This window comes from Myotis nattereri, assembly GCF_964212035.1.
Source record: "Myotis nattereri genome assembly, chromosome: 6".
Classification (NCBI taxonomy): Eukaryota; Metazoa; Chordata; class Mammalia; order Chiroptera; family Vespertilionidae; genus Myotis; species Myotis nattereri.
Window position 1 is genome coordinate 83,363,300 of NC_138081.1, and position 21,937 is coordinate 83,385,236.

Here is a 21,937-nt window from a genome sequence, read left to right on the forward strand (position 1 = left end):
ATTCAATACTTAATGAGTTCAAAGCATACAGTAGTAAGATTCAGAGTTGAATAAAATACAGTCCCTTTCCTCTAGCCCCAGTCTGATGTAGTGATGAATCAGATCAATGAAACAAAAACTAAGAAAGCTAATTTTGGAAATGCATGTGATCAGAAATTGGGGGGGGGGGGTATGGTGGGGATGGAGACATTTACAGATGAAAAGTTACAGCAGGATTGAAGTTGTTCAAAAGTACTAGTTTAGGAGACAAAAGTGGATGATGGGATACCATCAATTAAGATGACAGAAACCAAGAAGAAAAACAAGCTTAGGAAAAAAGATGTGATTCACTTGAGATACATCAATCTTGCTTGTGAGCTACCTACACAACATTCAGGAAGAGCTATTCAGCAGGTAGTCAGAGGTCAGAGTATACACACATAGGAGTCACCAGTATAGAAACTTAACTTAAATCCATAAGAATGAATGACATTATTAACCTAGGTGGCAGTTACATACGTGTTTGTTTTATATTTATTCTGTTTTTATACACTCTTCTGTATAATGATCTACTTCACAATAAAAACAAAACTTAAATGTCAAGAGGAGAAGAATGACATGACTGCACAATGTAGTGTTGACAGGAGAAGGGGGCAGAGAGATGCCGGAGAAAAGCAATGTGTTAACACAGAACAAAGAAAACTGCGGGCCTTACAGAGGCTGCAATGGAAGCCAAGGACATAAAGTACGACCTGCTGAGAGTACTGTCTCGGGGACCAAAGGAGGCTTTATAAACGTCAGCACTGCCAAATGCTGTAAATCTGTGGCCTTAGAGCTTTCAGAAGGCATGAAAGCTGACAAATAATGGGCACCAGAGAATGAGAGATGAAGAAGGGGAGATAGCAAGAAAATACTAGTTTTTCAAGAAGTACTTTGGCAAAATAAGAGGAAAACAAAATGGCAGCTAGAAGGTGTCTACAGGATTGACAGAAAAGGTTTTCTATTTTTAAAAATAGGAGAAACTTGAGAGATCAGAATGGACATATCTAACAGCATCTTGGATGAGCTCTGAGGAAATGCTACGTCCATCAGAATTCTACCCAAGTACACTGAAAGGTTGTAACAAGTTTTAAACACAACTTTCATAAATAAAAATTCAAATAAATTACATATGACAATTTCCTTAAAGCAAACATACCACTTCCACTAAAAGCAAGCTGTACTAATACTTTGTCTACTCTAACATATTGCAGACAAAGAATATTTTTTTCTGGTTAGCTTAAATAGGTGAACTTGATTAAATACAACTCATTTTCCTTATGATAAATATTCCTAAATTCCTTATAGTCAAGACAGGAAAAAAGACAGGTCATCAAGTAGAATATGTCAAATTGCTTTAGCAAAAGAAAAGAACACATAATAAATTTTCACCTATATAATAATTTACACTGAACAGGAAAAAGGAAAAGAGTATTTTAAGGGCTGATTCTAGCTGCAATAATTTAACTAGTATATACAAACAAGTTTAAAATCATCAATGAAACCTGACATTTCTAATACCATTCAGCTATAAGGAATTACTTTTTTAGTTTGATTCAATTTCACTGAATAACACATCATCAGCAAAGCTGCCAGATTTTAAACTACTTTCCAAAATCCCCTCAAAAGCAAGCAATCTTCAGATAGAAACTGTATGTTTTATTAACACAGTCATGCTGATTACAAAATGGCTCTCTCCTAGTTCTCCTCTCCCAACCCTAAAGTTCACGACCTTACAGTTCGCCTCCTTTTAAAAAACCTCTCTTACTAAGACCACAATACCTGTGAGGGAGGGCTTTTTCTTATTCATCACTGTGTTCCCCCAGGATCACTTCATAAAAAGCAGATACCCAAGGAAGTCTTATTGTTGTAATAAGTAAAACTATATTATACCACAACTCTTCATTTTTAAGAGTAAAAGTGGGTGTATAATACCATATAAAAATATTTATTTTAAAGGCACATTTGGTACAAGAGCAAAGACTGCGACATTGTCTAGAACATACTCACCCAAGCCATGAACTGTGTTGTAGTCTATGTCTGTCCCGTACACATACGCTCCAAAATGAGCAGATGCTATCAGAAGGCCACCTGGAAAAAAACCAGTTATCATCCGTTAACCAGAAAGTCCCAGGCTCTTATTTCTTCCACTTAGATTCTTACAAACTAGCTGCAGGCAGAGTATCCTAGAAGGACAATGGTCCTGGCCTCCAAACTAAAAGAAACAAACCCTAAGCTATGCTCACTACAGCGGTCACAAAGCAGGTAATTAATGTATGACTTGGCAGCAATACTCTAAACAGCAATACTTATAGAAAATTATCTCTTGGGGGGGTTCAAAATAATGTATATTTAGACATTATTTTCATCTCATTCTGAGAGATCCATGCAAAGCATCTTGCTCCTTTTTTACAAATGAGCAGATGACTGCTACACAAAGAGCTGGCAATAAATAAATTCTGACCACTGGGCTCAATTGCACTGAAGTCAGAGTTTCAAATAACTCAAGAGGACATAATTAATATGTAAGACATTAATCCTTGCAATAATTAAAATATTAGGATGAGAAATAGTTATTTCTATAACTAGTAAAGCAATGATCTCATTTTATAAATATAAATATTAAGTTCCAAATAACTACTATGAAACACACAATTAATACCATTTTTCTGTTTACTATTCTATAGAGAGGTCAGTCAAACTGAAAACAGAAGTACATTCTAGACTGTGCACAGACTTGGCCAAGGGACAATAACTAGGGCTACTTCCTTAATATACTTTGAAATGTAATCTCTAAAATTAAGATGGGTAGTGCCTCCAGAGGGTCAAGATCTACAAATGAATAGTGTTCCCCCACAGCCATTTAAAACACAGTCTGGTAGCATGTACTTACAAATACTTTTCCCATGAAAAATATTGTAACTGGCTACTTCCTATTGGCGTCCCTGAAGAAGAGAAATGCAGGACTAAAAGCACAGCAAAAGCCAAAGCCTAGGTCCCCTCATACCAACTACAAAAGCATCGTGTGAGAGGTCAGGTAAGTAGGTCCTCATAACCCTTTCTCTACAAATGGAACAGTCCCAGTTTGGGAAAGTTACTGTATGTGATGAGGTGGAATACTCACAAAATCACTTCACCCAAATCATGAGGAATTACTACAAGTCTGCCAATTAAGGCAGATACTCACCTAGAAGAGCTAGTTGTCAAGGGAACAGAAAAGCTTTCCTGTGCTTCCTTAAACAGAACCTTATCCATTTGGTTAGTGAGTTTTGAGCAGACCCAATTTAGAGTACACTGCTGCAAGGAGATGAATAATCTGTTAGTTAACTCTATGCCCTTTAAGCTTTTAATGTTTTAAATAAAATCATTATAAAGTAGCTTCTCTGATCTAGTCACTGAATAACCACTGTCAATCATCTAGTTGTGTCTTTCCATTAAATTGAAGCACTTTTTGCATTTAGCTGTACCTCAGCTGGAGTTTTCTGAAAGCTTTCTGGTGGACGAAGGGGTGATAAAATGCAGGGATAAAGTGCTGAGGGGGCAGGTAATGGACTCACCTGATATTACATGCTTTCAAGTGTAAAAATACTACAGACTCAGTGTTTTGATTTCTCATTACTTAAATAGCAACCACTTTAAGGTTAGGGTAATATATAAGCAAAAAGACCCAATAAATAAAATTTACTTATGACAAAGAAATTAATGCCTGATTTTCATCTTTAGAGATTTATGTGGAAAGCCTCACAAAGTGTGAAAAATGAGAGACTGGCTTTGGTTTTGCTGAAAGAAAAGGAAAAAGGAGAAAAATGGAGATACTATTAACATCTATTTTATCCTTTAAAAAACCTCAAATAAATTAAACTAGCAGCCTAAGCAAGAGGATATCGCTAGAATAGAGAAATTTTCATAGATAAACTATAAAACTCAGGAAAAGGAAACTAAGAGAACTGTGGACACAATGGGAAGCAGAGATTGCTCCCCAGACCCACAGGGACCGATTCCTCTCCCCTCACCTTTCCCTCTAGTGCCCCCAGAACCAGGACAGTCAGTTTCCCAGCACCTGTGTCCATCATTTCGCAATGATAACATTTCAAAAGGAGCCACACTCCTCCCCTTACACCTCCGGGCCACCCTGAAGGCAGAGCCAAAGGAACAGCAGTTCCTGGGAGGATTCTCAGCTGCCAAAGGAGCCGGTTCACTTGTGAGGGAAGGTGAGAAGGATCAGGGCTACAGCTGCAGACTCCATCACCAAATCACACCACAGCTACCTACGCTGGCAGACACCTGGACCAATTATTTTCATCACTTTCAGAGAATGAAAGTTTACATTTTAATCCTCAATTTCCTTGCTTACTGATATAATTTGCCAACGGTTGCAAATTATGAATATTTTGAAAAATCAGCCAAAGAAGAGACTATAAAATAAGTTCATGGCCCAACTGTTCATCATCACCATTCCATACTGGCTATATCTAACATCTTTCACTGAAAAGGCACTTAAGTTCTTAATAAAATAATAATTTAAAATAATAATGATAATCAATACAGTTCACTGAATGTCTACCATGCATCATGCAGCTTCCTAAGGATTTCATAGACATATATTACCTCACTTAATCCTCACAATGCATTACTTATTACCATATCACAAATGATGGAAGTGAGGCCCAGACACGTTAAGAATGTTGCCCAAGGTCACACAGTAACTGACAGAGTGAGGATTTAAAACTAACTCTATTTGCTCTCATGGTAGTCTATGCCATACTGTCCCCTTCGGGGTCAACAGCAACTGAAGTAAATATGCATTAGCTTACCAATTAGAAAAACAAAAGTAAAATTTGTTATTAAACAAAGTAAGTTAAATTAAGTAAAGCTGCACACTTAGTATGAGCTGTATACCATTCACAAGTCTTATACCATACAAGAGGCAGGCCTGTGCCACTGTATGTATTCAACACACTCATGCTGATCACTCCTTTAGTCATGCTCATATTAGAACAGCAGTGCTTCCTAACTATTGAGAATTGACCCAATGACATGTATCTTCCCCATGAGGAAAAGAGATACACACCTTTTAAAAAAATCTTACTAAAATGAGAATCAATATATTTGCTAAGATGGAAAGAAAAGTGTGTTTCTACAGCTCATAATGTGCTTTTAGATAATGTAGCAGACTGCCTCACAGAAAAAGGAAAGGTATTTGGGCATAAAAAGATTGTGTCTCTCCTTTCAGTCTCCCAGAAGCTTTCTACCCTAGTCTATAACCCTGAGAAAATCATATGGCCATGGAGGAGGGCACAGAGCTTCTTATTTCTCCAGTCCTTCAGAAGGTACTACCCATCAATGAGACAAAAGGGCCTAGAAAGAGAACAGGCTGTGCTTAAGAACTGTGTCTATTCACAACTATTGGCTATTACCAGTTTCAAAACAAAAGCAACAAAAACTAGCTAAAGTCCTAATTCTACACTTAATCTACAAACACAAATTATAAAATACTAGAGGCCCAGTGCACGAAAATTCATGCACTTGGGGGTGGTCACTCATCCCGGCCTGCGCCCTCTCGCAGTCCAGGAGCCCTCAGGGGATGTCCAACTGACAGCTTAGGCCCGCTCCCTGTGGCGAGTGGGCCTAAGCTGCAGTCTGGCCTCCCTCTGCGGGAGGGGACCAGTGGGCCCATCGGGAATGGCACCGGCCAGCGAGCGGCCAGCCCTGCTCCCCATAGCCCCACCACCACTGGTCGCCACCGCCCCCCAATTGCCGTCCACTCCCTCTGCCCACTGGCACCTGCCTTGGCTGGCCTGGTGCTGCCTGCTCACCAGCCCCGTCCCCCACAACTAATCATTCTGCCATTCAGTAGATTTCCATATTAGGTTTTTATTAAATAGGATACTTTAGCAACATCTTTTATAAAGGGCTTCTTGCAATTTTCCATTCACTGTACCATATATACATAAACAGTAAAATGACCAGGCTATGCTACCCACTTTCAGGAGCTGCCATAAAGTAATTTAGGGGCAGGTCTCCCCACTCCTTACCAAAATAAAAGTAATGAAAAAAACCTCATTTGCTGTGGAAGTAAGCATTTCATAATATACCCAGCCTAATCGGCATGAAGGGAAGAAAGTTTTACCTCTACTGGTAACTCTATTTTTAAACTTTAAGGTCTGGTCTATATGTGTGTGCATATTAAGCTTTATATATGCGTATGTATCTCAAAGAATTATTCTCACTTCACAGAAAAAAATGTCTTAATGTCTAAGAACAAGTTTAGGGATTAGTAAAGGACTTAGCATTTGGAAAAAGATAAATTAGATCCATTCTTCACATCGTATAAGAAAAGAAACTCAAACTGGACCATAGATCTAAAGGGAAAAAATTAAGACTACCAAAGTACCAGCCAAATGCATAGTTTAATTCCTCTATAAATTGGATGTAGGGAAAAATTTTGCATGGTAAAAAGCTATGATATGCTAAATCAAAGGATAAATGGAAAACTAGGAAAAAAATATTTTATATACATGTATGGGGAAAGAGGAGGCTAAAATCCCTAACATGAAAAGTATTTTTAAAACTGAGGAGACCAACAAGTCTACAGAAAAATGGGCAAAAGACATGAAAGATAATTCAAAAAAAGTTCTAAAAATGACCCTTAAAATATAAAAACTTATTACACTTCACTCATAATAAGAGAAATACAAATTAACACTACATTAAGATACATTTTCATCCAATGGAATGGCAAAATTTCAAAAGCTTCATAATGCACTCTGCTGGTGAGGCTGTGGGGGAACAGGGACTCTCCTATATTGCTGTCAAGAATGTAAAATGATGTAATTGAGAGGAATTTGGTAATGTTTAACAAAACTACATATGCATACGCTCTTCAACCCAGCAATCCAGCTTCTAGGAATTTATACATTATGAAGATATAAGTGTATACAATTATTCATTGCAAATCTTATTTGTAACTGCAAAATATTGGCAACTACCCACGCCCAAGTACAGGAAACAGTCTGACTAAAAATTACAATATATACACCCATGGGGTACAATTATAAGAAAGAATGAAAGATACAGAGAACAAACTGATGGTTGGAAAGGGGAGGGTGGGGGATGGGTAAGGGAAAAGAGAATGAAGAAAATCTCTATGAACAAATAGAAAGTGATTTCCAGGAAATACTGTTAAGTACTAAAAAAAGAAAATTTAAAAACAACATATATAGTATGCTATCTTTTATGTTAGAAAGATGTAGAAATAAAATGTACATATATCTGCTAATCACTACCAAAAATAAAAATAGAAAACAACAACACAGGAAGAATCAACTAGCAAACAAAAAAAGGTGGTTACTTACAAGGGATAAGAAAGTATATGGTTGTCAATTTTAAAAGATGAACACACTTTTTGTCACTTAAGCCTTTCTTCCCCCCAAGAATTTTCCTATTTAAATAAACTAGATAGCTTCATAACATTTCCACAATGTATGAGATTGCAATGTATGGTATGCTTCCCCCTAGTGGTTTACTTGGGAAAAAACACACAAATTCATCTTTGCAGTGGCAAAAGTGTTAAATACGGGCTATTACACAAATATATGGTTATCTCTTAGGCGCTAACTAATAGTAATTAAAAGATTATTCTGTCCATTTAAGCTTTTAGCAAAAATATTACTATGAAAAAATATATTACTATGACCCTGATTTATATAAACAAGCAATGTCTCTACGTTAGCTTTAACAGTTAAATCAAAATACCTGTTCCAACAAATGGATCAAAGACAATATCATTTTTCTTTACTTTTCCATGGTTGGCCATGATGAATGATAAACCAGCATCCATGCTTGTATTTCCAATGTAGTGTCTCTTTTTGACACTGTATGACTCTATAAGCTCTCTCTGTCCATCTGCAATCTAGATCATAGATGTTTTTCAAATTAGTATAAGTGTACAGAACAGATCTAAGCTAATCATTCACAATAAAACCACCATAGTATTTCGATGATGAAAACTTCTTTCCACTTACTACTGCTCTAAACTTGTTCCTTTAAAAAAAATGTGGACAAATACCTTTAGTTCTTAGTGTGTTGTCACTTACTTTGACTTTTCAAACCAAATCTGAATTGAATTTGAATGCAATTATTACAGGGGCTTGTGGTGAGTAAGCTTTATCCATCTTTTTTTTCTTCTAAATAATATTCTGTAACAAAAGCCACAGCTTCCACTCACCCACTTAGAGCCTCCAGGAAGCGGACAAAACTACTCTCCAGTAATTTCATTTCTTTTCAGAATGGAAACCTAGACTGGAGAGCTCTGCAAATGGGGTCCCTCAGCTACCAGAGCACTCGGCCCTCGCTCGGCTTTACTGAGAAAGCAGCTCAGACTGTCTGGCAAGTCTTGTGTTAATGTTTTCAGGTACACACCTCCTACCTAGGCCCTAAATCTCTAGAAAAACAAACAAACCAAGGGGGGGTGGGGGCGGGGAACAACCAACCAACCAGCCAACCAGCCAACCAGCCAACCAACCACATAACCACGTATTTTTCACTGACTTTAATTCATACAGTTCTGGCTCTTCAGCTGCTATCAAGTTCTATATCTAGAGTTAAATAAAAAGGCCCAGAATTTAGCTTTGAAAGAAAATAAACTTAAATAGGTAAAAAGAACATTTCCTTACCCATCTACCAAAATAAATATTATGTGGATTCTCAGGAATGCAGTTGGGGTCCAAACCATAATCCTCCAAAACAGAGAATATATGCTGTGGCTTCTTTAAATTTACTTTTCCTTCAAATGGCAGAAACTCAAGAGCCTACAAAATAAAAGTAATTCCAATGTCCTATAAAAATTTAAAAGGAAAAATAGTGCTTATATAATAATACCTATCTTATAAGTTTTGTATTAGGATTTAATGAGACAAAACATGAAACATACTTAGCACACAATGTGCTACAAAATAAACACTTAACAAACACTGGAATTATTATATAACAGGGGTTAGACCAACCATGGGCAAACTACAGCCCACGGGCCGGATCCGGCCCGTTTGAAATGAATAAAACTAAAACAAAAAAAAAGACCGTACCCTTTTATGTAATGATGTTTACTTTGAATTTATATTAGTTCACACAAACACTCCATCCATGCTTTTGTTCCGGCCCTCCAGTCCAGTTTAAGAACCCATTGTGGCCCTCGAGTCAAAAAGTTTGCCCACCCCTGGGTCAGACTATATATATATATATATCTATATATATATATAATATATTTTATTAATTAGTTACAGAGAGGAAGGGAGAGGGACAGAGTCAGAAACATCGATGAGAGAGAAACATCAATCAGCTGCCTCCTGCACACCACCCACTAGGGATGTGCCCTTGACCGGAATTGAACCTGAGACCACTCAGTCCGCAGGCCGATGCTCTATCCACGGAGCCAAACCGGTTAGGGCGGGGTTAGACTATATTAATTTCACAGGTTTTTTGGTTTTGCTAAATTCACTTACATCTATTCGTTTGACTTTTTCTTCTTGTGTCAATGTTTTATTGAATGTGTGAATCTTTATTTTATATGTAGAATCTGAATGTAGAAATGGAACCTGAAATAAAAGCAGATCAGTTCTTCAGGCTTAGGAATTCTACAGTATCTGCAGACAGACTACATGACGCCACACTTCACTACGCACCATCTTCTCCATGGGGTAGTTTCTGAGAGAACTATACAGCTCTTCTGGAGATTTCCCATGACCCCACAACTCAAATATGGACCTAGGAAATAAATGATCAGCACTAACCGCAGGTAAGAGATCAGTTCACACAGTAATGTGTCACAATGATTCCACTAGTTCTTTATGCTCATTCCACTAAAACAATTATTGCCTATGTTTCCTGAGCTATCAATGAGAGTATGTATCCAGAAACAAATATAGCTTATGTCCAAATCACACATAGGAATTGAACTTTACACATAAGGAGATGAATTTATCATAAATCACAAATGATGTAGTAAAATCACTTAAGTTATTTTAGTAAATGGGTGAAAAGCTGCAGGAAATCCAATTTTTCCCAGTGTCTTCTCCATAAAACAAAAAAGAAAAATGACCAGATAAAAATGTTACTATTAATATTTAGCTATTACTTAGTAACATTTAGTAACTAACAATTACTTTTATAACTATTACAGAAATTCTTACATTAAAAAATATTCTTAAGCTTCCATATATTTCTAGGAACATTGAAACAACTACAAGCAAGATTTCATTGCAACCAGTGAAATAGTTCTTAGAATTAGTTGAAAGAGAACTCAATCTACATATTAGCACAGTTATGTGTATCTAAATTTAAACTACTTTATAATTGTAATTAACAATGCCATTAGAATTGAGATTATCTTTTGAAAATGAATTCCTCCTTTCCTTTGTATTGAATTTATAGAAAGAGGACCTCTACAGTAATTCTGCACTTACACAGCTATCACTTAAGGAGTGACCTCAGCTATACAAAACATACAGAAAATAAAAAACAGCCACGGAAATTATTATATACTATTATATAATCATTACACAATTGTTAATTGTACCATTTATGAAATATATGCATCAGAAGATATGAGCTTTGAAGGAAGTGTACAAGTTCTTGGTCCTCAAGCAGCTACTTTAAACCTAATGAACCACATCTTTGGAAATCAAACATCTTTGAGAGCCATAACTTTTAATATGCTAATCTAAAGAAGTAACTAATTAAGGATGGGTTTCTTAGTTATGCTTCCATTGTCTAGTCATTTTTATTAAATACATTAGGCCCATTAACAAGCTTTATAGTTTAAGAGATTAGAGGTAGTACTGTGATGAATTTAACTAAATATTGGTTTATAGTCTACTCAATATTGCCAACCATGTTAATGAAACTAGGTATACATAAATTTATATTTGCACTGCATTATTAAATGTTATTTTTAAGGAAAGAAGGCATTCAGTAATCTGCCAAAATGTTCAGAAAACAAAGCAACTCAAACATAAGTTGGTCCAATTTTAAGATGAATGTTGAAAATACAGTTTAACTTTCAAACCCCAAAGTAGAAAATTTTCTAATAAAAAAAGAAACAAAAGGAAAAAACAGAAAATGCCAACGATAAATTCTAGGAAACACTCAAGTAGGATAAACAGTGTAATTCATACCAAATTACGATAATCAGAACTCCTCTAAAAACTAAAACAGAAAAACTTATTTCATGGCGGTCCTCACTTTTTGTCATCTTACATTCACCAATCTGCTCATCCAACTAAAAACCATCTACAAGAAAAATAGTTTAGATTTTTGGTTATAATTAAGTGTGGCATTTACCCTATGTAATAGCATAGCATTTACATCTTATACCATACTTCTGCTTAATATAGAAGTTTTAAAAAATTATTCTGAACTAAGTGTTTCTGCATTTCACACTGAGATTCTTTCACTGTTTTAGCAGGTAACTCTCCTCTGTCCCCCCAGCCCCATCCAGTGGCAAATGCAGGTAACTGCAGGCTAAATTGACCTCCCCCCAACAACCAACCACTTCTACTTTCTGCCAATATAGCAAAAAGTAGGGCAGAGTATTTATGAGAAGTGTTGTATACACTGATGCAGAAGAACATTATAAGTTTTCTTTACTTGGCACACACTGTCCGTTTCATTAAGTTTCTGGCAATATCTTCAGAGGGAATAGTAAGTATCCAAAAAGGAGACTGAAAGAAAAAAACAACATACAACTTACTTCAAATGGGCTTTATGGCCTCATATGCTTTTACTCAAGAAGTCAATAAGGAGATATTCCTATTTGCTACTTTTAGACAATATGTGACCTGACTCTAACCAAAATTAACATTGTTGTAATAGTAAAAAACGTAAATCATTTTAATAAAATATTATTGTATAATATCAGAATGATACTGTTATAATTAATCTAGTTATTAATAACAGGAAAGGAACAAAAGGGCAGGCCAAATATTATAGGCAAGTCATTGGGCAGCTCTGCCAGGAAGCTGCAGTTCAAAACTCCTCAGAGAGCTACCAGTCCACTCCCCACAGATTGCTGGGGAAGGAACTGGACAGGTGGGAGAATAGGTGCTTGGGGTGGCATTAGGAAGGTACTTGCCTGTCAGTGGCCAGAGTAGGCGTGGCCACTGTAAACACAGGAAGATTTTTGAGATATTTAATCCCCTAAACAAAGGAGTTTGCTCTCTTGGTTTTTTCCTGGTTTCTCTTGGTTGACTCCTGGCTCAAATCCTGCTTCTTGTATTTGCGCACATGGCCCATGTGGACCCCACACACAATGGACTAATGGACTGCAACCAGCCTGATGCTAAACTGGACCCGACTGCAATATGGAACAGAAACTCTAGACATTGAACTGCTTTAGCTCTACTGAATCCCCAGCTACACTAAGGGAAATGGGACTTAGGAAACACAGAGATGTAATTCCACACAAGTAACATTCATTCATCCTCTTGTGCAAGTCTCAGAAAATTCCTTTTCCCGAGATATCATAAGGATCCACCACCAGCACTCAGAGGAGAAAGGGATATCCTACTGCCACCGGTAACAAGAACATTTTTATAAGTGACTCTATAAATGACAATACTAGCAAATTTAAGGTTATTTAAACTTCAGATTAATTTTGTAGTTGCTCTCTTATGTAGTTTGACCGAAATAATTAATGCATATAAAATCCCAAAGTATAATCTTGAATTTTTTTTAATTTTATAACTTTAACATTTGCAGTTCTTCTCTTTAAATCCAAGGTTCTATTTATATTATGTATGATTGACTGAAAAATATAAATTCAACTTACCTTTCCATAAGTTTCCTGATTATTAGTGAACTGACCTCCAAAAAGTGAAAGCAAAGACTTTATTTCCTATATTGAAAATATTATAGAGAGAACACATTTTAATACAGAGAATGCAAAGTGTATTAAAAGACATAAGTACAATACAATTAAAAATGAAAAGAGTGGGCCCTGGCTGGTTTTGCTCAGTGGTTAGTATCGGCCCTCAAATGGAAGGATCACAAGTTTGATTCCCAGGCAAGGGTAGGTATCTCGGTTGCAGGTTCCCCAGCCCCCGGAGTGGTGAATGTGGGAGGCAACCAATCAACGTGTCTCTCTCATGTGGATGTTTCTCTCTCTCTCCCCCTCCCTCCCTCCCTTCCACTCTCTCTAGAAATTAATGGAAAAAATAATCTCAGGTGAGGATTTAAAAAAATAAAAATGAAAAGAGTGGGTTGAAGACCTACCTAAAGCTTTTAAAAGTCAATACCTCACAAATTACATCTCCAGGTTCTAAAAAAAAATTTAGAGTCACAAATAGTCAGTCATTTCTGAGAAATTTTATACAATAAAATTGCTAAAAGATTTGATCAGAAATTGTCCTAATTTTGAAAAGAAAAAAAAGCACAGATTACAAGAACTACAGATTAGTAAAACTGATACTAGAGCAACAAAAATAAATTACATAGATGATTTGAGAATGTTCAGAAAAGAAATAACATGTTTGCAAACATGTTTAAGATTCTCTTTTCTTCCTTTGAATTGTAATAGCATAAAGATTTTCCTCCTTGGCATCAGTCTTGCAAACTTTTCAATAGGAAACAATATACTTTAGGCTGAATATTTAGGTGGTTTTCAATTCTATCAGTTTAAAATAAGGCTAACATATACATTTTATGAGTATATGGCTTTTCCATATTTCGGGTTTCTTTATGAGTCACAATAAGTAGGGTTACTATATCCAGAGAGATGACATTTTTATGGCTTCTTACAGTTTATATGCCAAAATACTTTCTTAAAGGGTTGTCCTAAATTATAAGGTAAGAGTATTGATTTTGCTTCACTACTTCTCAACTGGCTGTTGTACCATCATTGTGTCAATCGATTAAAAAAAAAGGTGCTTTTAATGTATTTTAATTTTTTTATTACTAGCATAGTATTGTTAATGTATTTGTTTACAAGCCATATTTGGAACCATTCTTTCTCTAGAAACTAAAATAACTAGTGATGTATTAATTTGTGATTAAAAGACCAACAATTTTACCAAATAACAGGCAAAAGTGACAAGAGTCCCATTGCAAATTAACTTTGCTGTCCTGATCAGTTAATTAGATGACTATATATATGTTGAATTAAGAAAAAGAAATAAATGATTAACTAGGGAGCATCACTGTGAATTTATTAAGCACAAATTATGGTAAGTTAATATTTAACCTAGTAACTGAAATGTGAGGTGTAAACACTGAGTGTTCTTCAAGAAGCAAAGCAAAATATATATATAAGCTATATTAGAGGGCACGGGAGGAAAAGACTACTTCAGTTTCAGAAGAACAGTTTCCATGGTGGCTGACCTCCAGTGATGGAAAACCCGGTACAGTAATTCAGATTAAGTCTTCTGCTGAGAACTAGGAAAACCTGGCATCTGCTAGAGGCATGGAGAGATTACAAGAATCGTCAAACCAAGATCTGGGAAAGGACGACCGCCCAAGGCGCAGCCACAGGCTTCCCGGGAGATTTACCGACCTTCACATCAGCTGTGAAGGCAGGTAGCCCTTTGGACAGCTTAATGAAGAGAGGGACAAAAAGAGAATAGGGCCACCCAATGGGAGGAAAGGAGGCTGAGAAACCACCCAGTTTAAACTGGAATCCCCAAAACCTACAAACCCCAGGAGTACCTGTGAATCAGAACAGAAACAAAACTTAACGCCTGAAAAGGAGCTCAAGTGATCCTAGATTGTTATGACCCTGTGTGCTACCTTCTTCTTCAAGGCTTACATCATCCTAGGCCTCATATTTTATTTCTTCAAATAAATTTACAGATACAACATTTGGCACATATTTAAAAAATAACCCAGTACACATATGAAAAAGAACGCAGGGGGGAAAAGCCATACATAATAGAAACAGACCTACAGGCCCCTTTTAGCAGTCACATACTTTAACAGAATTGTACTTTCTATGTTGAAGGGAATAAAAGACAAAATCAAGAATTTTGGCAGAGGATCAAAACTATTAAAAAAGGAAACTGACAATAAACAAATATGTAGGTAAGTTAAATGAATACTGGCTATATGAAATAAATAGATTGAAGATTGAGAAAGGAAAAGATCCGCCCTAACGGGTTTGGCTCAGTGGATAGAGCGTCGGCCTGCGGACTGAAGGGTCCCAGGTTCGATTCCAGTCAAGTATGTACCTTGGTTGAGGGCACGTCCCCAGTGGGGAGTGTGCAGGAGGCAGCACTGTTTCTCTCCCATCAATGTTTCTGACTCTCTCTCCCTCTCCCTTCCACTCTGTAGAAAATCAATAAAATATATTAAAAAAAAAAAAAAAAAAGGAAAGGAAAGATCCAAATTAGATAAAAATGGATTACAGGCCAAAGCAGGAAAACAAGAAGGCATCATTCAGGGAATGATGGGGAATCAGATTTGGCTGCATTGTGTGTGTGTGCGGGGGGGGGGGGGGGGGGGTTGGGGTGCCATGAGTCCCAGACTAAGGGGTGTCAGCCTTAGGACAATCTATAATAATAAAAGCGTAATATGCTAATTAGACTGGACGTCCTTCCTTCCATCAAAGCCGCAGTGGGTGGGGGCCGCAGCAGAGGCACCCAGCCATGGTGGTGGCAGGCGGGGGCCAGGACCAAGGCCCTTGCACGAATTTCGTGCACCAGGCCTCTAGTGAGGATATAAACCTTGGGAGATTAAACTAAGAAGAATTAAAGTAGGAAGAAACAGGTAAAATCACCAAGTACCAGAAATGCTATATATATTGATTGATTGATTGATTGATTTTAGAGAGAGAGAGAGGAAGGGAGAGGGAGAGAAACATCGATGAGAGAAACATCGAACGGCTGCCTCCTGCACACCCTGCTGGAGATTGAGCCAACAATCCGGAATGTGCCCTGTCCTGGAATCAAACCAGTGACCTCAGTGCATGGGACTAGGCCAGCCGTGGGCAAACTACGGCCCGCGGGCCGGATTCGGCCCGTTTGAAATGAATAAAACTATTGAAAAAAAAGACCGTACCCTTTTATGTAATGATGTTTACTTTGAATTTATATTAGTTCACACAAACACTCCATCCATGCTTTTGTTCCGGCCCTCCGGTCCAGTTTAAGAACCCATTGTGGCCCTCGAGTCAAAAAGTTTGCCCACCCCTGGACTAGGCTCAACCAACTGAGCCACACTGGCCAGGGCAGGGACGCTATTTTCTAAGACTGCAGCAGCCTAACCACACCCTTCTCAAAGCATTGCCTGACCACAGGCACTCACCCTGCGGCCTCAGTCTAGTTCCACTCCAGTATTCCTCTAAGTCAGTGATGGCGAACCTATGACACGCGTGTCAGAGATGACAAGCGAACTCATTTTTTGGTTGATTTCTCTTTGTTAAATGGCATTTAAATATATAAAATAAATATCAAAAATATAAATCTTTGTTTTACTATGGTTGCAAATATCAAAAAATGTCTATATGTGACACGGCACCAGAGTTAAGTTAGGGTTTTTCAAAATGCTGACACGCCGAGCTCAAAAGGTTCACAATCACTGCTCTAAGTGGTATCCTTCCTTTGGTACTCCAGAATTACCTTTTTATTGCACAAATGATTACTAGTCACTTCCTGGCTTAAAAAGAAAAAAACACTTTGTCACTTCCTGACTTAAAAAGGAAAAAAGAGTCAATGGCTCCCATTTAACTTAAAATTAAATCCAATGGTTACAAAAGACTCCAATATCCGGTTCCTACCCTCATCTCTATTCTCACTGCCTACTGGTCATCCTCCCTCCCCCCACCTCCCCCGTGCCAGGTCACCATAATCACCTACCCTGCGGACGAATACTTGCTATCGTTTCTCATGGAAGTGGGCTTTCCAGCTCTCTTCGCCCACAGAACATCTCCTTTATCAATTAAGATCTAATTAAAGTACTACTCGCTCAATGAAACTCTATGCCAGGGGTGGGCAAACTTTTTGACTCGAGGCCACAATGGGTTCTTAAACTGGACCGGAGGGCCGGAACAAAAGCATGGATGGAGTGTTTGTGTGAACTAATATAAGTTCAAAGTAAACATCATTACATAAAAGGGTACGGTCTTTTTTTTTTTTAGTTTTATTCATTTCAAACGGGCCGGATCTGGCCCGCGGGCCGTAGTTTGCCCACGGCTGCTCTATGCCCTTGCACCCCTGCCTCGCCCATACACCCTCCCAGCAGAACATTAATTCTGAATGACACAATCTGTCTTTATTAAGTCCTGAGGCCAGTAAGTTGAGCACAACCGAAGAAAATCACAGAATCTGGCAAAATTACAAATACAGGCTCTTCGCCCTCGGCCGAGTGGTCCGCATTGCTCTGACACCTGTATTCTTCTCTACTCAGCTGTTGAACTTGTCAGCTCCCTGTTTTGCTCTCAAAGGTTATTCCAAAGTTTACTATTTCCCTCAATTTCTCCATAAAACTGCTGTGTTCCCCATCTCTCAAGTAAATAACCTTGACTCACCCATTACCTGGAAAGCAGGCCGTGGGGCAGCTACCCCACACCCCATCCTTTGCCCACTCTTCATTTCTACTGAAAGACCAGCACCTCCTCCACCTGTGACTTTATATCCATTTCCCTGTCTCCTCAACCTATTAACTAGCCCATCTCTGGGGGAAGGGGTCCTCCCTTGACCCTAGATCAGTGATGGCGAACCTTTTGAGCTCGGCATGTCAGCATTTTTAAAAACCCTAACTTAACTCTGGTGCCGTGTCACATATAGAAATTTTTTGATATTTGCAACCATAGTAAAACAAAGACTTGTATTTTTGATATTCATTTTATATATTTAAATGTCATTTAACAAAGAAAAATCAACTAAAAAAATGAGTTCGCCATCACTGCCCTAGGTCCCTCAAACTATTAACCAATCTTAGGTTCCCTTCTTATGCTCCATCAAGCTCTAGTTAAGAGCACTATTCTATCTTCCCTTCCTCATCTTTTGTGACCATTAAGCCAAGCAATCCAACCCCACCCCCACCCCCCAAAAAAACCTACACAACAGCTAGAGCAAAATTCCTAAAATTTCATCCTTCAGTTTTCTGTGGCCTCACACCCTTCCTGTTCTGACACTTGCCTATCTTCATGGCCTTCTCTTCTCGCTTCTCCTTAATATGTCCAAGCACCTGTATTGGGCTCACCATTCTTCTGACACTACGCTTTCTCTGAAAAATTTCATATTCTCTCCTAGTATTACTATGCAGAAATTCCCAAATATTTATTACCGGTCCAGCATGCCCTATGCATACTCATGTATGTATTCACTGCCTTCTGGTCATCTCCACTTGATGTTTTACGTTATACAAGCACATTAAATTCAGCACAGCCAAAACGTAAAGCTTACATCTGGCTATGCTCTCTATGTTAATAAATAAAGACACCCTTATGTCCACCCCAAGACTCATCCTTGATTGATCCTTCCTTCTCTCCCGCCCCCCACTCCCACCCCTATTCAATTGACTATCAAGCCTGGATCATTTCATCACCTATGTTGCCGGTCTAGTCCATCCTCTTACCCCTCGCCCTAGTTCAGGCCTTCTTACTCCATTAACAAGGCTACTCCAACAGACTCCTAACTGGTCTGATTCTAGACTTACTCCCCTCAGATCTATCCTCTGCTTTGCTGCCTTTAAAAGGAAAGTCTGACTCTGATTCCCCCGCTTCCTGACTTAACGTTCTTCAATCAATTCCCCTCCCAAGCTCCCCAGTGCTGAAGGCTTTGGGTCTCTAGTCCCTTTCCACCTCTCCTGTCCTCTTATCATCACTCTCGGCTGCGTATTCTGTAATCCGGTAATAAAAACAGCTTGTGATTCTAATTTACTTATTTCTCTTCTTGGCCTGGTTAACTGCTACTCATCCCTCAGTTGCTATTCATGGAAACCATCTCAAAGGCCACCCCCCCCCCCCCACACACACACACACACACACACTCAGGTGGATTGGATTCCCTTTCTATGCTCTCCTATTTCCCTGCGCATCTCTCTAGCACTGCACTTACTTTACTTCAAAACACTGTGTTGATGCATCTGCTCAGGCCTTGACCTAAGCGGCAAGCTGCTTGCGGATGGACACTCACTACCTTTGTCACCATCGCGTCCCCAGCGTCCTGCATATTCAATCGCGGGCACTCTGAGCGTGTCTCGTGAATGAATGAATGAATGAATGAATGAATGAATAACACGCTTCCCCGACTTCTCCATCAACTAAGCTGCACCACCCCCGCCGCCACCCGCTCCCCCCGAGTGCGCCCGGCACGTCTGAGACGGAGACGCCGCACCGACCCCGCTGTCGGCCGACTCCCCCCGCCCACGGGAGCTCCGGGTTAGAGGACCGTCCCGTTCGCCCGCCCGCCCACCTCCGGCCCCGGCCCCGGCCCCGGGGAGAGGGAGGAGTGAAACGCCGGCGGGGCGGGAAGGTCTGTGTCGGACCCCTCTTACGCACACCCTGCACCGCGGGGCTGGGAGGCGTGATGCTCGACGAGCACGCCCCCCTGCACCCCCGCGTGCTCGGCTGCGCGGCTCCCGCTCCCCGCACCCCACCCACCGCGCCGCCCCCGGAGTCGGAAGTTGTGGAGGGTCCCCAGGCTCACCGGCAGGCGGAACTCCAGGTGCTCCTGCGCCATGAGCAGCAGGTACCGATTCAGGGAGCACGGCAGCGCCATGGCGGCCGCCAGTGGTGCGCATGCGCCGTCCCGCGCGGTGTTCCTCCCCCCTCCCCCCTTCCACCCCCCAGAGTCGTTTCCGCCGAAGCGGGGCCTGGAGGGCCGGAAGCGGAAGCTCCGAGGGGCGGGCGCAGTCCCGGATCCTCACCCCGCGGCGCGGGAGGAGCTGTCGCTGCGGCGCGCCCTCAGGCGGAGGCCCCGAGTGGGCGTAGCCGGGAGGCGCTGTGTCCGGGGCTGGTGGCGGGGAGACCGGCGGCCCCGCGCCCTCCCTTCGGGGCGCCCCGCCACTCGCTCTGCACCTTTCTCAAACCCGGGTTCCCGGAAGCGGTTCTGAAACGCCCGCTCCTCGCGCAGACTTCTCTGACCCTCCAGGCTCTGGGACTGACTTCCCTGAACCACTCACTCAACATTTCCTATACTTTCTGCATTTTTGCAATAACCTTTTAAGGATGCATGCTTTGTAAGCCAATTGTAAACTCTGGAGGGCCAAGAACATCACTCACGTTCATTCCGTACCTCAGAGAAAGCAAAACAATGTCCTCCTCGGTGTAAGCACCAATCACTTCGAGGTTGTGACGTTAGACCGCCCTGACCGCGGCCAACCGAGAGTTAAAACCATGATGGAAGCTGCTTCCAGCTGTTCGCTCTAGCACATTCGCCGTAGCAGTCAGCACATATTAAGTTTTAATAATTTGCATGTTAAGGTGTATGTGCTGTTGCTTTTGAGCGCACTGGACCCTCCATTGGGAGCTATTTTGCATTCCACTGTAGTGAGGTGCAAAGTACAACAGGGTCCGTATCCTACATCTGCGCATCCTGTGCCAAGAAGGTAGCTGATGCTTAGCTCGTGATTAAGAACGAGCTAATCTTAGGTCCAGACCTCGGTTCCACTGTTTACCAACTGTATGTTTGTAAACAAATGTCTTCGCCTCTCTTATCTAACGTAAAAATATTGCCTCCTTCAAGGGATTGTTAGGACCAAGCGAAGTGATGTACATAAAGTGTTTAATGTAATACCTGGCATATTGTATGGGGCTGATAAATGGCATTTAAGGAGATTTTTCTTCTCTTAAGAAATTAACTCTGCACAGGCAGGCCATTAGGGTTAGTGTGAAACTACCTTTGAGGGACTCACAGCCTGGCCTGTCCAATGTTTTTCGAGTTTACTAGAGTAGTTAAGGAACCAACCACAGAAGAGTTTGGACTTTGGAAGCTGGTGTTCAAACTAGAATCTAGAAACTTACATTTTTTTTTTTTGTACTGAATGAGGCAAGTAGGTTCATTGTCTGTCTTCTGGGAACTTACCCAAAGCTGGATCCCTGCTTCATCCACCAGGGCTGAACTCTAAGAGACTTGGCTCCTCCCGTGAGAATCACTGTTGTTCAAGCATGGAAGCCTCTGGTACAGTTGATTATTTAAAAAACCAGACACGTTGCTGGGAAGTAAGGACCGGGAATTGGAGAATGTTGTGTCGTGTTATGATTATAACAAACCACTACAGTGTTGAGACTAGTAGCACAGAGTCAGTGAAGAAAGGAAAGGAGCAGAGTTAAGTTTCCAACAGCAGGTGTCATGTGTAATGTCAACACTGCTCATGCATCTGTATCAGATGGAGCATCTAACACCTGAAAAGGGATTGGGTATCACAGAGAACCATAGGGATTTGTGCGCCAATGAGAGGGAGAAAATGTGTCTTCGTATTAGTTACTAAAATAGAAGATTTTTGCAATGAGTAAAAAACAAGGGGGCTTTTGAACAGTTTGGAGAATAAAATTTTGTTGGAAGAAATTATATAAGAACTATGGAACAGAAGAGTCTCCAGCATCAACAAGCTTAATGGAGAGGATTCAGGAAGAGAAGGAGGACAGCAGGTGCTCTCGGGAAGCAGACCTGAACAAGCTGGGACTCTGAGGCACCAACTCAAACTTAAGCAGCTGCAGTTGATTTCAGTATGACTCTGCTCCTTGAGGTTAAACTCCCAACTAGAAGTGGAGCAAAGTAGATCTTGTCCTTTGGTCAAAAGACTCTCCAGAGCAAATCTGAAGCCCTAATTGCAATTTCAGCCCACTAATTTCTTACCTGTGAAACAGGTTCTGCACAGACAAAATGTGAATGACAATGGGCTGGAGATTCAGTCTTCTCTCATAGTCATTCTTAAACTCTAGTGCTGCCACAGTTCAAATAATCAAGGGCCATACATTTCCAGGCAAATG

General features: G+C 40.0%; 1 protein-coding gene across 4 annotated transcripts in view; it reads right to left on the minus strand.

Annotated features, from left to right (window-relative positions):
• The window catches only part of TRMT11 (tRNA methyltransferase 11 homolog), a 41,966-nt gene extending 21,676 nt beyond the window's left edge, over nucleotides 1-20,290 (minus strand). Inside the window, exons 1-8 of one of the 4 annotated variants that reach the window (XM_081094218.1) lie at nucleotides 19,653-20,290; nucleotides 12,842-12,907; nucleotides 11,662-11,735; nucleotides 9,699-9,780; nucleotides 9,519-9,611; nucleotides 8,694-8,828; nucleotides 7,774-7,930; nucleotides 2,029-2,109 (exon numbers count right to left, since the gene is read on the minus strand). In XM_081094218.1, the coding sequence (XP_080950344.1) occupies nucleotides 2,029-2,109; nucleotides 7,774-7,930; nucleotides 8,694-8,828; nucleotides 9,519-9,611; nucleotides 9,699-9,780; nucleotides 11,662-11,735; nucleotides 12,842-12,907; nucleotides 19,653-19,724 (760 nt within the window). In that variant the 5' untranslated portion in view covers nucleotides 19,725-20,290. The remainder of the gene's footprint in view (nucleotides 1-2,028; nucleotides 2,110-7,773; nucleotides 7,931-8,693; nucleotides 8,829-9,518; nucleotides 9,612-9,698; nucleotides 9,781-11,661; nucleotides 11,736-12,841; nucleotides 12,908-19,652) is intronic. The other 3 variants (XM_081094219.1, XM_081094221.1, XM_081094220.1) reach the window with 3 other exon arrangements.
• Between the last annotated feature and the right edge of the window lie 1,647 nt (nucleotides 20,291-21,937).